Here is a 16,637-nt window from a genome sequence, read left to right on the forward strand (position 1 = left end):
AGGTGTCTGATAAGAATTTTAACCATTGCTTCATTCAAGTCAAGACTTCAAATGGTAATTATTAAATTCATTAGGTTAACTTATGCTATTTTAAAAATTGACACGACAAATAAATTAGAGTAAAGTATACCAATAATCACACAACTATGCTCATATTCTTAATTTTAATCACCCACCATTAAATTGATAATAACTTATTTAATTCTTAAAATTTATATGAGGTGATATTTATAGAGGATAAGTAAGCAAAGGAAGCAGGTAAGGTAAAAATAGTAAAAAGTAAGAGCATGGAGAATGGCTGTCCCAGTAGCGAAAGTGAAAGTGGTGAAGACTCTTAATTCATAATTAATTATTCATCAAAAAATAATAAACAATAACAAGATGAAGAATTAATCAACCATCCCACTAGCAAAAGTGGGATGATGTTTGGAGCACTTGGTAAATGCCCAATGTGTTCTGGTTGTCTTCGCTTTTCTGGAGGCAAATATCGCTGCCATGGCTACATTTCAGCATGGAGCAAGTGTTCTTACTCTACTTGTGAACCTGAACGTCTTAAAGGGAAATGGAAAGTACCAGATGAAACAAATAATGAATTTCTTAGCAAGGTATTAACTAATATTGACGTGATATGTAGAAGTGTTTAAACTGTAACATTTTCCTGACTCAAACTTTTGCAGTGGTTTAAATCACAAAAAATTAAAAAACCTGCTCGCATCCTGCCTCCAGCTTCTGCTTCTTCAAGTCAAGCTGCTAATGGCCAATCTCAAACTTCAAATGTTGAAAGCTTGGCAAATTTGAAAGTTTCCATTGTTGGATTGCCTAAGGAGTCTTTGGTAATATCTCTTCCACTGTATTTTAAAAGTTAGTGAAGTTATATTCAGTTTGTTCAGAATAAATGTGAATGTTTGTTTATTCCTTGACGATATTTGCTCCTCAGGAAGAGTGGAAGGGAAAAATCAAGGAAGCAGGTGGTATGGTTCATGCCAAGATCAAGACTGGTATGTGCTTCCTGGACTCTATTTTGATATAATTGCTTGTGTTAATTGGTTTTTATTTAATAAATAAGTAAATAATGTTACAGATACAAATTGCTTGGTTGTGAGTGGGGACTCGGAGGGTCATGATGCTGAGAGGAGGAAGGCAAGGTAAAGCTGATTCCAGATTTCTTCTCTTGAGTTCTTCATTCATTTTAGACTCATTTCAAGTGTTCCACTTTTCAGGAGAATGAGATTGCCAATTGTTAGGGAGGACTATCTTGTTGATTGTTTTAAAAAACAGAAGAAGCTTCCTTTTGATTTGTACAAAGTTGAAGCCATCGGTGAGGCCTCTAGCATGGTCACTGTCAAAGTAAAAGGACGAAGTGCTGTGCATGAAGCCTCTGGTCTGCAAGATTCATGTCATATACTTGAGGACAGTGGAAGTATATATAACACAACTCTGAACTTGTCCGACTTATCAACCGGTGTTAACAGGTTTCATTTTATACACCTGTCTCTGTTGTTGGCTTTCTAATCTGTTATAGCTGACTGACATTCCTGATTTCGAACTTGTGTTAAATGTTTTCCTTATTGCTTATTGACATATGCAACTTAATGATTGTGTGTTCCTTGCTTCTTCAGAGGATAATAAGGGCATTTTTCTTGCCTTAATCCTCTTTGAAGACTGACGCACATGCTACTTTGGAAACATTGTGTTTTCCCCATTGCTTTTTTGACCTACTGTACTTGGACTTGGACGCAAGGGTTGGAGATGGTTATGTGTCCATCTCTGGTATGGTCAAATTTTCTCAAAATTCCCATGTATTTTGAGAGTTTTTGGAGGATCATATCCTATACTCATTTCTGGATAAGCGCCAGACATGAGTACCGGACATGGGCACTTCAAGAAAGATGAAGAGTCGGAGTAGCATAGTTTCTGACTGTTTTCTATATCAATTTATCGCCACATTAATTTTGCCACTTAGCTTTCTTAATTTTCTGTTTTAGTATTTTTGTCCTCTTTTGATTATTTTCCTTCTCAATAAATGTTAACTTCTACTTGTTTGTTATGTGAAGTTACTACATCCTCCAAATAATCCAAGAAGATAAAGGGTCTGGTTGTTATGTATTCCGTAAATGGGGTCGTGTTGGGAATGAAAAAATTGGCGGAAGCAAATTGGAAGAGATGCCAAAATCAGATGCAATCTCTGAATTCAAACGTTTATTTCTAGAGAAAACTGGGAACTCATGGGAGGCAGGGGAAAAGAAACAAAATTTCCAGAAACAGCCTGGCAGATTTTTCCCATTGGATATTGTATTGCTTATTTTCTTTCCGTCTTTCATCAAATGTGTTATGCCTCTTGCTTGATAGTGGATTCCCTTTTCTTATAGTTCACTTTTACATGCTGGAAATTGTAGGATTATGGAGTTAACAAACAGGTGTTAGAAAAGAAGCACACTGATGCAGATAGTCAACTTCCTCCTCCCTTGCTTGAATTGGTGAAGATGCTTTTTAATGTGGAAACATACAGGCAAATTGCCTATTTTCCAAGCAAACTCTCCCGTCTCTTATTCTCTCAAATTACTTTGATCTCTTAAAGATCCATTCTTGATTACAGGGCCGCAATGATGGAGTTTGAGATTAATATGTCGGAAATGCCCCTTGGAAAGCTAAGCAAAAACAATATTCAGAAAGGTAGGTAACTGTAAAATCTGGTTTATTTTCTCTATCATGCTGAACACCTTAGAGGTTGCATTCTAGGAGTTAAATTTCTGGCATATGCAGAGTAGAAATTTTAGTAACCATATCTTCTTGGCCCAGGCTTTGAGGCATTAACAGAGATACAAAATCTATTGAATAGTGATGCTTCTGATCCTTCTCTCAAAGAAAGCTTTATTTTTGATGCCAGCAATAGATTTTTTACTGTTATTCCTTCTATCCATCCACATGTCATAAGGGATGAAGATGATTTTAAGGCAAAGGTATACATCCTACATATTATTGCCTTTTCATGATTTTTGACTGCTTTCAATTCAATGATGGTACCGTGTCACAGTCCGTCAAATTTGATTTCCTTTCACTTGAGGCATTTATGGCCACTTATAAACTGTGTTAAACCCAAATTATAAGGTCTAGTTTGTGCTGTATTTAAATGTTTGAGGACCAATTTCTATTGTGTAATAAATAAAGTAGTCTATTTAATTATCTTGCATGCATCTAGTTGAATTTACTTGTCTGCTTCCTGTATTGGTTTATTTTAAGCAGTCCCAACTCTGTTTGATCTGAGCATTGGTGTTCTCATGTTCAATTCAGAAACAATTTCTCATTCTAGGATTGGTACTTAATTGCCTTCTCTTTTTTTTCCTTCCTTAAATACTGAAGGTGTTATGCTGTTTCCTTATGACATCTTCAACTCTTTTGCAGATTAGGTGCCTAGGTTGTAGCTCTTTGTTAAAATTTGTTGATTGCTTGTACTGTGCTAGATTATAGCTGGACATTTTCTCCTTGTATTGTACCATTATGCTGTTGGTGAAATGCCATTTTCATTTTGTAGAACCTACATTTTCTCGGCACTTGATAGTTAGGTGCTATTCTTTGCTACAAAGAACACTGTTAAAAATTTTGAAAAATGTTATTGACTGGTTATCTTGAGACTGCTTTGTTGTGGTATCATCTACCATGGGTATGAGTGAGATGCCAATGTTTTTTACACTATTGTATGCAGAAGGCAGGAAGTTGGGAGTCAACTTGCTCAATTATTGCTTGAAAACTGTTTAAACTAATCTGCAAGTTTATACAATCTTTCTATGAGTAATCTATGGTCTTCCTTTTCTGCTTGAAATGTAGGTGAAAATGTTGGAAGCTCTTCAAGGCATTGAAATAGCCTCAAGACTAGTAGGTTTTGATGTTGACAATGATGACTCCCTTGATGAAAAATATAAGAAACTCCATTGTGATATTACTCCCCTTCCTCATGATAGTGAAGATTTTCAGTTGATTGAGAAATATCTCCTTACCACTCATGCCCCTACTCATACTGTGAGTATGCATTTTGCATTTGTGAAAAGCTCTTACTGTTAACTGGTTATGGGCTTGTTTATTGTTTCCCCCACCTCTGCCTCTCTCCTGTAGGTTCAATTTGCAATATTAAATTACTGCAACTATATATATTTTACTCGCAGGATTGGAAGCTTGAATTGGAAGAAGTATTCTCACTTGAAAGAGAAGGAGAACTTGATAAGTTTGCTCCTTTCAGAGAAAAGCTTAGTAACAGAATGCTTCTCTGGCATGGTAAATGGCTTTGTTATTTACGCAAGAGATGCGTGCTTCCCAAATTGCTACAAATAATTTGGGGCAATTTTCCTCATACTATGGTTTTTTTTTTTTTTTTTATGCAGGTTCTAGGTTGACAAATTTTGTAGGGATACTTAGCCAGGGACTAAGAATAGCTCCTCCAGAAGCTCCAGCGACTGGCTATATGGTTCTCTTACATTTTCTTTATTGTACATCACTGTATACAGGACATACACATTTCTTTCTCGAAATTAAATTTGTAACACTTTTGCATTCCAGTTTGGCAAGGGGGTCTATTTTGCTGATTTGGTCAGTAAGAGTGCTCAGTATTGCTTTACAGATAGGAAAAATCCCGTGGGCCTCATGCTTCTCAGCGAAGTTGCTTTAGGGGAGGTCTATGAACTAACAAAGGCCAAGGTGAGTGCACCCTCTATGCCAATGTGTAGATGCAGATCTTGGCATTTATTCATTATTTTTCTTTGCTTTTTGTCATTCTTGTTCAGTATATAGAAAAACTACCAAAAGGAAAGCACTCAACGAAAGGGCTCGGAAAGAAAGTACCTAAGAGGTCTGACTTTGTAAAGTGGAAGGATGACATTATTGTTCCTTGTAGCAAACCGGTTCCATCCAGTGTGAAGGAATCTGAGCTGATGTATAATGAATACATTGTTTATAACACTTCTCAAGTAAGTTAAAAGATCTTTTCTTTCCATATAGCTAAATATTGATTCTGGCATTTTGCAGTTGATGAGTTTATCTACCTTTAATGCATGAAATGAATTACAACTTTGGTTCGATTGCAATGTGCTTTACGCATATCCATCAGTGTATTATTTTCTCTGTAGCCCTTTCCTCTAAGATGCCATCATTTCTATCTCTATCTTTTTAAGTGCTTTGAGGTTTTTCTTTAAGAAGTGGTTTGGGTTAGATGAACAATGGATTTAATTTTGAAATCATAAGATTAAGGTTTGAAAGGTGCTGAAAATATTTGAGGCTAAGAAATTGTTGGCATTGTTCAGGGAGGACTAAATGACCTTTGTTTTGAAGTAACCTATGACATATTTCCTTCTTGCTGTACTTAAGTGGCCTTGTTTATATGTCTAATTATTATTACTACCAACATACCATCTAGGTTACCTGGATTCGAGGAAAGTGTTTCGGGAGGACTAAATGACCTTAACCTCTGACATATTTTGTTCTGGGTGTAACATGTAGCCTTGTTTGAAATTAATTGGACATGTGTTGTTATTATTACTACCACCTACCGCCTATAGCATCAGGTCCTGGGGGTAAGTGACGTGATGGGTATGCTTAATTTTTCTGTAAGTTTTTCCATACATTTGGAAGATTATACCCTTATAAGTATGTCTGAACGTTTGTCAGACACAAGTACTTTATAAAAACTGAAGAGTCCGTTTAATATAGCTACCACTGCTGCTAAACCTGCTCCTAACAATGTTATTGCTATAATTATTGAAATCCAATTGATGTTTTTAATGTGATTTGTACTTATCATCTACATTATTGTTGATTGGGACAGGTTAAGATACAGTTCCTGTTGAAAGTGAGGTTTCATCACAAGAGGTGAAGGAAGGTGATGGATGTTTATAATGTATTTTGGTGAATGTCATATCTGTATAAATGTTAAAACAAAAACGTTTGTGCCGTTGTGCATTTTTTGAAGCAAGGTCGAGTCTTGATAAGATCTAGTTTTGGGGATTAGCTTGGAGATCTTTAACTGGAGCCTGTTATGCATGTCAAAGCTTTTTGTAAGTAATGGAAAAACAGTTGCTACTTTAATCTATTTCTTCAAAGAAAGATTTCATCTTCTCTCTCTACAAGGTGGGATTAATGGTAATGGACATTCCAGCTTATTGCTTTGTTGTTCATATGACGAGATTTGATAGCTTTAGCTTCACTTTGAATAGCTCTTGATCCCTCTATTCAGCTGTTTAAGCCGGTAGAATCTGGAATCCCCACCCAAGAACTTAAAGTTAGACAATACCTAAAAAGTGGTGAAGAAACAGACAATCTCCATAATTAATTACTCTCTTTTCTTTCCTTCAATTATTTGAGGAGCGCAAAGCAAAGTAAACTCAAATTACATGCCTCAACTAACAATTTCACCACTTTAAATATGCAATTAAGAGAAAAACAAAAACAAAAAACCTGCTTTCAAATCCATTGTTTTTTTCATCATCCGAAGTGTTTTTTGCTTTCAAATTCTCAAATCTGTGTTTCTGATCATTTCCACTCTTTGTTTTTCAGTTTTCACATTTTCTTGTATTCTGTCTCAATTAAGGGAAAAAAAAAAAACTTTCTTTTATTTCTGAAAACCAAACTTTCTTCATACCTTGATTTCCACTCCGCAAAACAAACAGCGCAGAGAATAGTTCAGTGAAGGTAAGTCTTGAGGAACTGCTCCTCATCTTCCTTGCTATATATTTTCATCGTTTTGTTGAATGCCATTTAGTTTGCATTTGAGTGGATCTCTATTTTATTTATTGGCCTTCACAATTTTCTATTACCTGCCCTAAATTACTCTTTTGATCTTTTACAGCTACTTATATCTCTGAAGCTCTATATACTTTCTGGTATTCACAGACAGAAAGAGAGGTAAGTTCAAGAGTAATTTCTAGCTTCTTCAATAATAACCGCTTTGCTTTACAACAATAATTACAGCTTCTTAATTGCTAGCTTCCATTCCATTTTATTTGTCACAGTTGCTTTTATTTGTCACAATTGATAACCTTCTTACTAATAACCAAAGTTTTTGTTCAACCTCATCAGACTATCAACAAAAATGGCCGAATCTCTTGCCTCTGCTGCTGTCGAAAATGTGACAAACCAGGCAATGGAATGCGCATCACCCTATCTCCGTTACTTTTTCTGTTATGGTGAGGTCATCTATGAGGACGTTGAGGACTGGCTTAAAAGGGCTGAGAAAGAACTGGAAGAAACCCAGAACTTGCAAGATGAAATAGATTGCGTCAAGTGTTTCAAACAGTGTCCTCAATGGGGCTGGCGATATTGCTTAAGTAAGAAACTGGCAGAGAAGACTCCTATTATCTCTAAACTTTTACAGACTTCTAACTTTGCACAGGTGGGCTGTCGCGGTTCTCTTCAAGGAATAGACTTCATCACATCCACGCATTTCATGGACTCTAAATCTTCAAAATCAGCTTTGAACCAGATCATGGAGGCTATGAAAGCTGTCAACATGATCGGACTGTACGGAATGCCAGGAGTTGGTAAGACAACTTTAGCCCGTGAAGTTGGGAAGCATGCTGGAGAACAAAAGCTCTTTGATAAAGTTGTGATGTTTACTATGTCCCAAAATCCAAACATCAACAATATTCAAGATAAAGTTGCAGATGTTTTTGGTTTAAAATTTCAAACAAGTAACCGAGAAGGAAGAGCAGAAGAGCTATTCAAGAGTATGCGACGAGTGAACAAAATCCTCGTAATTGTCGACGATCTCTGGGAAGAATTCGAATTGAAGATTATCGGAATTCCATTCGGTGATGACCACAAGGGTTGTAAAATTCTTCTGACTACACGTCATCAACAAGTCTGCACTAAAATGAACTGTCAGAAGGAAATTCAACTTGCCATCTTATCCGAAGACGAAGCATGGCTTTTATTTCGAGATCAAGCTGGTTTAGAAGGTAACAGTTCCGCCTTGAATAATGAAGCCAAAGAGGTTGCTGCTCAATGTAAGGGATTGCCTCTTGCAATTGTTGTCGTGGCCAAAGCTTTGAAATGTCTGAGTTTAGATTTAAATGGGTGGAGAGCCGTAAATCAGAGATTCAAGGACTCGAGGGCCCGAGGCATTTGGATAATGAGGAAGTTCTCGGGGATGTCCTCAAGCCTCTTAAGCTTAGCTATGATTATTTGAAGAAAGGCAATAGCCAAATGACGAGGAATGACATCCAAATGTGTTTCTTACTATGTTCCCTTTTTCCTGAAGATTTTGAAATCCCTATTGAGCAGTTGATTATGTGCGGAATTGGAATAGGATTGTTCCCTAATGCTAACTCGATTGAAGATAAAAGGAATGAAATGGTTATGGCACTTAAAAAACTCCAAAAATCTGGCTTGTTATTGGTAACTGATGATGCAAAAAGCCGAAGAATGTCAATTTTTTTCCTTTTGGGAACTGATTATGGAGAAACGATAAGCATGCATGACGTGGTTCGAGATTTTGCTCATTGGCTAACATCAACCGGAGAAAATAGGTTCATGGTAAAAGATAAGTTGAAAGAATGGCCTGATATGGTTGAAAGTTTTGAATGTTATACTGCAATCGCTTTATGGAATTGTAGTAGTAACATAAAATTTCCCGACAAAGTGGAATTTTCAAAGCTCAAGACTTTGTGTCTTGAGGGGGAGGATTGGGATGATTTACTAGTGGTTTCCAGTACATTTTTTGAAGAAATGAAAGCCCTCCAAGTTCTATATCTCGAAAAAGTCTATTTCTCACTGAAAGGATTCAATTCCTTACCGAATCTCAAAACTTTGAATTGTGTTAGTTGCGAGCTACTTCTCATCATCGCTGACAAATCTTGAGATTCTTGTATTGATTGACACTAAGATTTATCAGATAAGTGAAGAATTGGTGAAATTGTCTACACTGAAGTATTTACGTCTTTCTAAAGAATCCATATTCCACCAATATTATGAGGAATCAGAAATGAGAATCCAGCCAAGCTTGGTATCAAGGTAATATTCTTTTTTATCATATTCGTATTTCTTTTGACATCATTTATTTTCCTATTAATTACTTTAATAGGTATTTTTTATTTTGTATTTTAGAATACTAGTTTTAACACATTCCTTGCACGTGGAGATATCACAATATATATTTCAAATATTCAACTTAATAAATATTTAAAAAAATAACTTAAAGGTTAGCCCTTAACATTTGCATGATTTATCAATTTAGTCTTTATTCTTTTCTTTTTAGTTAAATTTGGTTCGAACCTTTTAAAAGAGTCAAATTTGAGCATCAACTTTTAAAATGTGTTAGAATTATTTTATAACGGAAATACTAATTAAAATGTTAAGTTTTTAAACATGAAAGTACGCATGTTAATTCATATTTACTTCATGCAATTTTTTTTATAATTTTAAATACTTTTATAAATTTTAAAGTATTTTGTTTACTTGATATACAAGATATATAAATTCACTAATGATATATAAACTTCTATCAATGTTTGAATTCTTTTCATAATTTTTACAAGTTTCAATCATAATTTTTCAATTTTGTTCAAATGAAAACTTTTCATTTTTTAATTTCAATCATTGCCCCATTTTTTTATAAATTATTGAAAAGGCATTTATATTTTTTTCATTTAGAGATAAATTTTATTTTTAAAAATCTGCTGTAAAAATTGTACATGCCATAAATTATATGATATTTGCATCCAATATTTAACTTTTTTTCAAAATTATATGATTTAATCTTTCCGCATAAAAAATAAAAATGTGTTCTTTTAAACACAAATAATTGACTTACGTGAGAGTTTTTTTTTTCCTTTTCTGGACCTCGTATTTGTATCACATAACTTAACAATTAATGCTGCTTTTTTTATGAATATAACAGGTTGACTTCGTTGCAAAAGTTACATGTGCAAAGCAAAAACACTATCAACTTAATGGAATTGAATTTATTCTCTTGTTTAACTGCGCTATCATTGAGACTTTCTACTGATCAATTTTCTCAAGAAGATTTTGTGTTCCCTAAACTACAAATGTACACTATAGTTGTAAATGAGCGTTTTACCTATGAGTGGGCGTTTAGGACATTGAAAATTCGTAACTTCTCATCGTCATTGAGTGCATTTAGCAATTTATTTTACAATGTGGAGAAGTTGAAGTTAAAGAATGTTAGTGGACAAAAGAACATTGTGCCAAGCATAGGTGAAATGGAAGTAAATGAGTTGACTTATTTGAAGCTTGAATCTTGCAATGATATGGAATTCTTGACTGTTATAACAAGGGATCAGGGTTGCTGCATTCTCTAATTTGGCGAAATTAGATATACAAAGCATGGTTTCATTGAAAGGGTTGTGCTACGGTCTTTCTCCGACTAGGTTCTTGCAAAACCTTAAGCAATTGATCATCAAAAAATGTCAGCAGTTACAAGTGATATTTCAAATCGATGAACTTTCTAAAAAGGTGCAATATCAAATACCACTTCTCTCAAATTTAACAATATTGAATCTAGATTCATTGCTGAACTTGGAGAGCATATGGAAATTAGAGCCATCTCATCAAGAAATTATAAGCCTCACGAGACTAAAGGTTGTAACAATTTCGAATTGCAATAAACTAAAAACAATCTTCTCAACTTGCCTAGCTCAAAGTATGTTGCATCTACAAGAACACACCATAAGCTACTGCGATAGACTAGAGCAAGTCATTGATTTTGTCCAAGAAGAAGAGATTATTGAGGTACGGATACCTATTCTCTCCAAACTTTTTAATCTTCTTAATTGTTTTAGCTTTTTGATAGCATCCTTTCAGGGATGAGATAAATTACAAGAAAACCAAAAACTGACTTGAAGTGAACTGTTTGGTTTAGATTCTTATATTATTTGTGTATTTGGTTTGTTGGAAGTGTAGTGGCCACTAAAGAAATTTACTTTTATTACTCAAAACAAATACACCAACGCAAAATAAAAATATATTTTCCTCCCCCTCTCAATTACTACCTACAACTAGTTATACATTCACCATTCACTCTTGGCTTATTTCCACTCTCATGCACACAAACTCACACACCTTTGTTTTGTTTCATACTATTTCTTTTTCTTCTCATCCACACACTTGCTTATACATATCACAAATATATGAAACCTATATATAGGCTTATAAACTGCATTATGAATTGTTGTGTCTCTCATTTTTATTTAGATTTTTATTTATTTTTAGAAAAGTCTTCAATTAATTTCATGACACCTTTCTTCTACCCTTGGATTGCTAACTTACAAGGTTGGTTTGATATTATTGAAAAACATGAAACTAACATTTTAGTGCCAGAGGGAGTGCCTACTCCATGGAGCACCAACTTGATATGGAGATAGTTTTCATATTCATTATATTGTCAACTTATTAAGCAAATTTATGGGCTATGAATGAGTTTATGGTTGATATCTAGCCCATTATGGAAGATCATGCCACTTGGGAGATTATCATTTAGAGATTGAATTATTCAGAAATTGCCCAAGACAATCTTTTAGATTGTGGACTTTGATTTGGTTTGTGATTCTATACGATGAGCTGACAATAGTCCATATTTACTTTGTTTTGGCATTATTATAAGATGTACTTATCTTATTTATCTTTTAGTGGGATTGAATTAGACAATCATAAGTAATAAGTCTCAAATCAATGTTTATATGATAATAGACTTGCTTAGGTGAATCTACAAATATTTAAGCACTTAATTTGTTAGTGTGGAAACCTTATAGTAGGAGTGTATTTTTTTTAGTGAAACCCTGTTTTCTGATTTTATTTGCTGAATTAACAAAAGGTGAATTTAGTGATGAGAGTATCTAGTATTCAAAGTTCAAGAGTGAGGAAATTATCATCGGGTGTGATTGAGTGGATTCACTATGTTTAATTGTTGAAGAGAATGGATATTTCTCACTGAGCTAGGCTCCTCAGAATGACTAGCCTTCAATATTTGCTGACATTCTCTTCTTCAACACCTCAATTTTAGCTTTACATGTTTGGAGACGTACCTTTTTTTCCTTTTTGACTCATTGAAGCTTTTTTTTTTCAAAATATCTCATGTTTCTTTAAATGTCTTTGCATCTAAGTTTTTTTCAAAGTTTGATTAGCCAACTCCTTGAAAAATAAAGAACAATGCATTTTTGTCCTTTTTACAAGCTTCCTCCAATGCCCTTTTCTCTTCCTTTGTCAAAGTCGCTTTGACAACTATATTCTCAAGCTCAGTATATCCTTCTTCAACAATATTGGGAGCTGAGCAAAACCTTCATCTTGATGATCCAATTATCACACTTTGTCTTTTGTTAATGTTTGAATCTATGGTTGAACCATGTTCGCCATCTCCCAATGATAGGGACACAAACATAACTTGGATACCACTTGTTGAAATTGAAGTACTGACTAAGAAAATTAACTTTTATTACTCAAAACAAATAGGCCTACACAAAATACAAATATATCTTCCTTTTACTTATACACTCACAATTCACTTTTTGCTTATTTCCACTCTCAGTAAACACAAACTCAAGCACATTTCTTTCATTTCTTACTCTTCCTTTTTCTTCTCACCCATGCACTTGCTTATCCACATTATAAATATATAAAACCTTATTATACGCTCATAAACCGTCTCATGTTTAGCCAATCAATACCAGATTTTTCTCAAAGTTTCCCATGTTTTACTGTTTGACTAATATGACCACTCTTCATTACGAATCAAATTTCTCATTGTACAGAATTCAAAATATATTCTCGTTTATTTCATTTGAAACTAGACTCATTAAGCTTTAATTACATAATTTATTCAACTTCTAACTCATATCCCACAATTTATGGAAATTTTCCAAAGTCACGTTACTGCTGCTGTCCCAAGCAGATTTATTACCAAATTCACTCTTTCACACATAACTTGCATGCATGTTATTTAAACATATATATCACCAATCAATCATCACATATCTATGATTTTACTTAAGTATAATCTCCATTTCATCATTTTAAAGCACAACATGTTAGCCGATTTTTCCCCTTAGCATCTAAGGCACATGCATGCTCATTTGTTTGGCTCAACTTCACCTATCTTCTATTTTTCATCAAAAGAACATGAAACAACAACCATTTCCTTCATTTTAATTCATGACCAAATGCTCACAACACAACCAAAAACCAAAATATGCTTCAAGAGTTAAGGTAGAATTAAGAAGAACTCATGAACCTCAAAATAGAAGCAAAGTACCAAGAACTTACCTTCAATTTTCCTCCTCCTAGTGACCGGATACTCAAGGGTTTCCTCCCCTATTTGCTCTCTCTCTCAAATTCGGCTATGAAGAACAAAGAATGAACAAAAACCTTCCTTTACTTCCTTTTGTTATTCTTATCACTCAACATTTTATGACACATAAATGATATACTAATATTTGTGCCATACTCATGCCATAATTCCAATAAAAAAATGCCCATAATGCTTATCATGCCCATCATGGAACATTTTCCTAACCCATTATCAATTTTTATCAATTTGTACCATAAATTATTAATATCAAGTGCACATATTGTCTACCACCAATATGATGGCCGGCCACTTCATGTAAAATGGAAGGTTTGATATGCAAATCCTCCTATTTTGCACTCCTATTTATTTGGCCGCTACAAATTAGCCTATAGCATTTTCAAACATTTTCACATAGGTTCTATTTCATAATTTCACCCCCTTTTCTTATGGAACAAAAATTAACTAAAATTACCGAGTTTTATCTTAAGCTTGGGCCTTCTAGAGGCCCACTAACATAATTAAACCAATGCCAACATTCACAGAATTCTCGAGACGAAAGGTCTAGCCCCGTGACAAGTGCTCAAGATAATCTTTTAGATTGTGGACTTTAATTTGGTTTGTGATTCTATACGATGAGCTGACAATAGTCCATATTTACTTTGTTTTGTCATTATTATAAGATGATGTACTTATCTTATTTATCTTTTAGTGGGATTGAATTAGATCACCATATGTAAGCAAGTTTCAAATCAATGTTTATATGATAATAGACTTGCTTGGGTGAATCTACAAATATTTAAGTACTTAATTTGTTAGTGTGGAAACCTTATAATAAGAGTGTGATTTTTTTTTTAGTAAAACCTTCTGTTGTGATTTTACTTGCTGAATTCACAAAAGGTGAATTTAGTTGTGAGAGTATCAAGTATTCAAAGTTCAAGAATGAGGAAATTATTACATGGTGTGATTGACTAGATTCACTATGTGTAATTGTTGAAGAGAATGTATATTTCTCACTAAGTTAGGCTCCTCAAATATAGGGAAACCGAATTGCGTAATCAACCCTTCTCATGTTCTATTTCTTTTCTGTTTTGATTTGGTGGCTAAAGGAGTGCCAACTACCTTAGGCACCACTTCAATGTGTAGCTTGTTTTATTGCAACTGATTCGATTTTCATTTCGTGTCAAAGCCTACCATTATCTTGCTTTTAATAATTGCTCCAAATTTCTAGTATCTTCATTTTGTCGCCTTTTTTTGCTCATGGGCTTGGAGAGAATCCACAAGTTCATCAATAGATATCTATGAAAATAAATTTTATTCTTCGATTGCATCAACCACAGAATCTTTTTCATTACTCTAACATCACCGAGAGTTTTCATTTAATTTCATTTCGTTCACCATCATTTTCACTTGAATGACTAGCCATCAATATTTGCAGACATTCTCTTCTTCAACACCTCAATTTTAGCTCTACATGTTTGGAGAAGTACCTTTTTTTCCTTTTTGATTCATTGAAGCTTTTTTTTTTCAAAATATCTCATGTTTCTTTAAATGGCTTCGCATCTAATTTTTTTTTTCAAAGTTTGATTAGCCAACTCCTTGAAAAATAAAGAACAATTAATGCATTCTTGTCCATTTTACAAGCTTCCTCCAATGCCCTTTTCTCTTCTTTTGTCAAAGTTGCTTCGACAACTGTATTTTCGAGCTCAGCACATCCTTCTTCAACAATATTAGGGGCTGAGCAAAACCTTCATCTTGATGATCCAATTATCACACTTTGTCTTTTGTTAATGTTTGAATTATAGTTGAACCATGTTTGCCATCTCCTAATGATAGGGACACAAACATAACTTGGATACCACTTGTTGAAAGTGTAGTAGTGACTAAGAAAATTAACTTTTATTGCTCAAAACAAATAGGCCTACACAAAATACAAATATATCTTCCTCTTACTTATACACTCACAATTCACTTTTTGCTTATTTCCCCTCTCAGTAAACACAAACACAAGCACATTTCTTTCATTTCTTACTCTTCCTTTTTCTTCTCACCCACGCACTTACTTATTCACATCATAAACATATAAATTAAGTTAGGGAATATATTAAATAAGGAGGAATGCATAATAAGACTTTTTTACATTTTTAAAAGCTGATGATGTGGCCTTTTATTGTTGGTGCCTAAATATTATATATTTTAGGATTATCCTAATATAATTTATTCCCTTTCTAATTTTTATATTACACGTATATGTTTTGATATTTTTAATTTTTATAATAGTGATTTATTGATTTTTGAAGTTGTAACAACCAAACTGCTGTAACCTCTACCTTTTGTTCAAGAGCGATGCTATTTTTGTTCCAACTTATTAGTTGTATACTAAAAAAAAAAAAAACTAAGTACAAATATTGCATATTCGTGTTTTAATGTTTTATCTTGTTATAATTGTGATTTATTAAATTCTGAAGTTGAATGTATATTCGAGTCAATCTCTTTTTTTTTGCAAATATAACTGATATTCTATTAAAACTTGACCCGGGGTTATATGTCCAAAAACAATAAAGAAAAACTGAAACAACAGAATTTAAAACAAACAAAAGCACACAAGAAAAGAAACGACAAAAACACCTAAAAAACCATCCACAAAGTAAAACCACCCCGCACCAAAACGAAAAGCCAACAGAAATATCAAACGAAATGGCTTCCTGAAACCACATAATTGTTCTTAAAAACTTGACCCAACAGAAAAGCTTCTTTGAAACCACCCATGGAGAATCTTCAGCACAATCTCATTCTTCAAAGAAGCACAAAACCCCTTATCCTCTGTGTACACAAGCCAGAGTATGCTCTGCACTATTAGCCGTCCTCGGTACAAACAGGTATGAAACATCCTCAAACTGATTCCTCAGAACTCGGATATTATTAATGATGGGTCTAAGGATCGATCTGTCCTCCTCCACAGAGTTCAGTTTCTTAATAGTAGTCAGAGAGTCACTTTCCAACAGAATCCTCGTCCACCCCGCCGCAGCCGCAAAAAGCATGGCCCTCTCGCACGCTCTCGCTTCTGCCACCACCGCGTCCACCACATCACTAAAAGGGTAAGTACACGCTCCCAAGAACTGCCCTTCCTCATTGCTTGCAAGAATTGCTGCAAAAGAGAATCCAAATTCTTTAAGAAAAGACGCATCAAAATTTAGTTTAACCATCCCACTATCAAAAGGACGCCAAAGCTGATGTCGCTTAGAACAAGGAAAAGGCTTCTGATAAGTACGGCTAGATAGTAGATCCTGACCATACCCACAAATAAAACCTATAATATCTTACTTTGAGAACCTAAATCCTTCATATATCTGTTTGT

At 34.2% G+C, this 16,637-nt stretch overlaps 3 protein-coding genes and 1 long non-coding RNA gene across 4 annotated transcripts; all 4 read left to right on the top strand.

The window, feature by feature from the left end:
- The first annotated feature begins 249 nt into the window (after nucleotides 1-249).
- LOC108450363 (poly [ADP-ribose] polymerase 1-like) lies at nucleotides 250-6,090 on the top strand. The gene is made up of 15 exons (XM_017747948.2): nucleotides 250-605; nucleotides 678-833; nucleotides 938-998; nucleotides 1,082-1,145; nucleotides 1,221-1,472; nucleotides 2,055-2,292; nucleotides 2,397-2,509; nucleotides 2,597-2,673; nucleotides 2,800-2,960; nucleotides 3,826-4,017; nucleotides 4,161-4,269; nucleotides 4,377-4,459; nucleotides 4,552-4,689; nucleotides 4,776-4,958; nucleotides 5,813-6,090. Exons 1-15 carry the CDS (start codon nucleotides 420-422, stop codon nucleotides 5,858-5,860), a joined length of 2,061 nt encoding a protein of 686 aa, XP_017603437.1. The 5' UTR covers nucleotides 250-419; the 3' UTR covers nucleotides 5,861-6,090.
- Nucleotides 6,091-6,994: 904 nt separating this feature from the next.
- On the top strand, nucleotides 6,995-10,231 carry LOC108450364 (putative disease resistance protein At3g15700). Its single transcript, XM_053028579.1, has 2 exons — nucleotides 6,995-8,994; nucleotides 9,881-10,231. Exon 1 carries the CDS (start codon nucleotides 7,076-7,078, stop codon nucleotides 8,168-8,170), a length of 1,095 nt encoding a protein of 364 aa, XP_052884539.1. The 5' UTR covers nucleotides 6,995-7,075; the 3' UTR covers nucleotides 8,171-8,994; nucleotides 9,881-10,231.
- Nucleotides 8,188-10,301, top strand: LOC108451136 (disease resistance protein At4g27190-like). The gene is made up of 3 exons (XM_017748865.1): nucleotides 8,188-8,692; nucleotides 8,805-8,994; nucleotides 9,881-10,301. Exons 1-3 carry the CDS (start codon nucleotides 8,188-8,190, stop codon nucleotides 10,299-10,301), a joined length of 1,116 nt encoding a protein of 371 aa, XP_017604354.1.
- Nucleotides 10,302-15,519: 5,218 nt separating this feature from the next.
- LOC128293122 (uncharacterized) lies at nucleotides 15,520-16,375 on the top strand. The gene is made up of 2 exons (XR_008283193.1): nucleotides 15,520-16,158; nucleotides 16,242-16,375. It is a non-coding gene; the product is annotated as an uncharacterized LOC128293122 (long non-coding RNA).
- Nucleotides 16,376-16,637: the final 262 nt, after the last annotated feature.

This window comes from Gossypium arboreum, chromosome 5 (genome assembly GCF_025698485.1).
Source record: "Gossypium arboreum isolate Shixiya-1 chromosome 5, ASM2569848v2, whole genome shotgun sequence".
Classification (NCBI taxonomy): Eukaryota; Viridiplantae; Streptophyta; class Magnoliopsida; order Malvales; family Malvaceae; genus Gossypium; species Gossypium arboreum.

Coding starts and splice junctions, on each gene's coding strand:
- LOC108451136 (XM_017748865.1), top strand. CDS start 8,188: ATGACGAGGAATGACATCCAAATGTGTTTCTTACTATGTTCCCTTTTT. Junction 8,693..8,804: donor TGATTTACTAGTGGTTTCCA/GTACATTTTTTG, acceptor GAATTGTGTTAG/TTGCGAGCTACTTCTCATCA. Junction 8,995..9,880: donor CAGCCAAGCTTGGTATCAAG/GTAATATTCTTT, acceptor TGAATATAACAG/GTTGACTTCGTTGCAAAAGT.
- LOC108450363 (XM_017747948.2), top strand. CDS start 420: ATGATGTTTGGAGCACTTGGTAAATGCCCAATGTGTTCTGGTTGTCTT. Junction 4,270..4,376: donor CAGAATGCTTCTCTGGCATG/GTAAATGGCTTT, acceptor TTTTTTATGCAG/GTTCTAGGTTGACAAATTTT. Junction 4,959..5,812: donor TTGTTTATAACACTTCTCAA/GTAAGTTAAAAG, acceptor TGATTGGGACAG/GTTAAGATACAGTTCCTGTT.
- LOC108450364 (XM_053028579.1), top strand. CDS start 7,076: ATGGCCGAATCTCTTGCCTCTGCTGCTGTCGAAAATGTGACAAACCAG.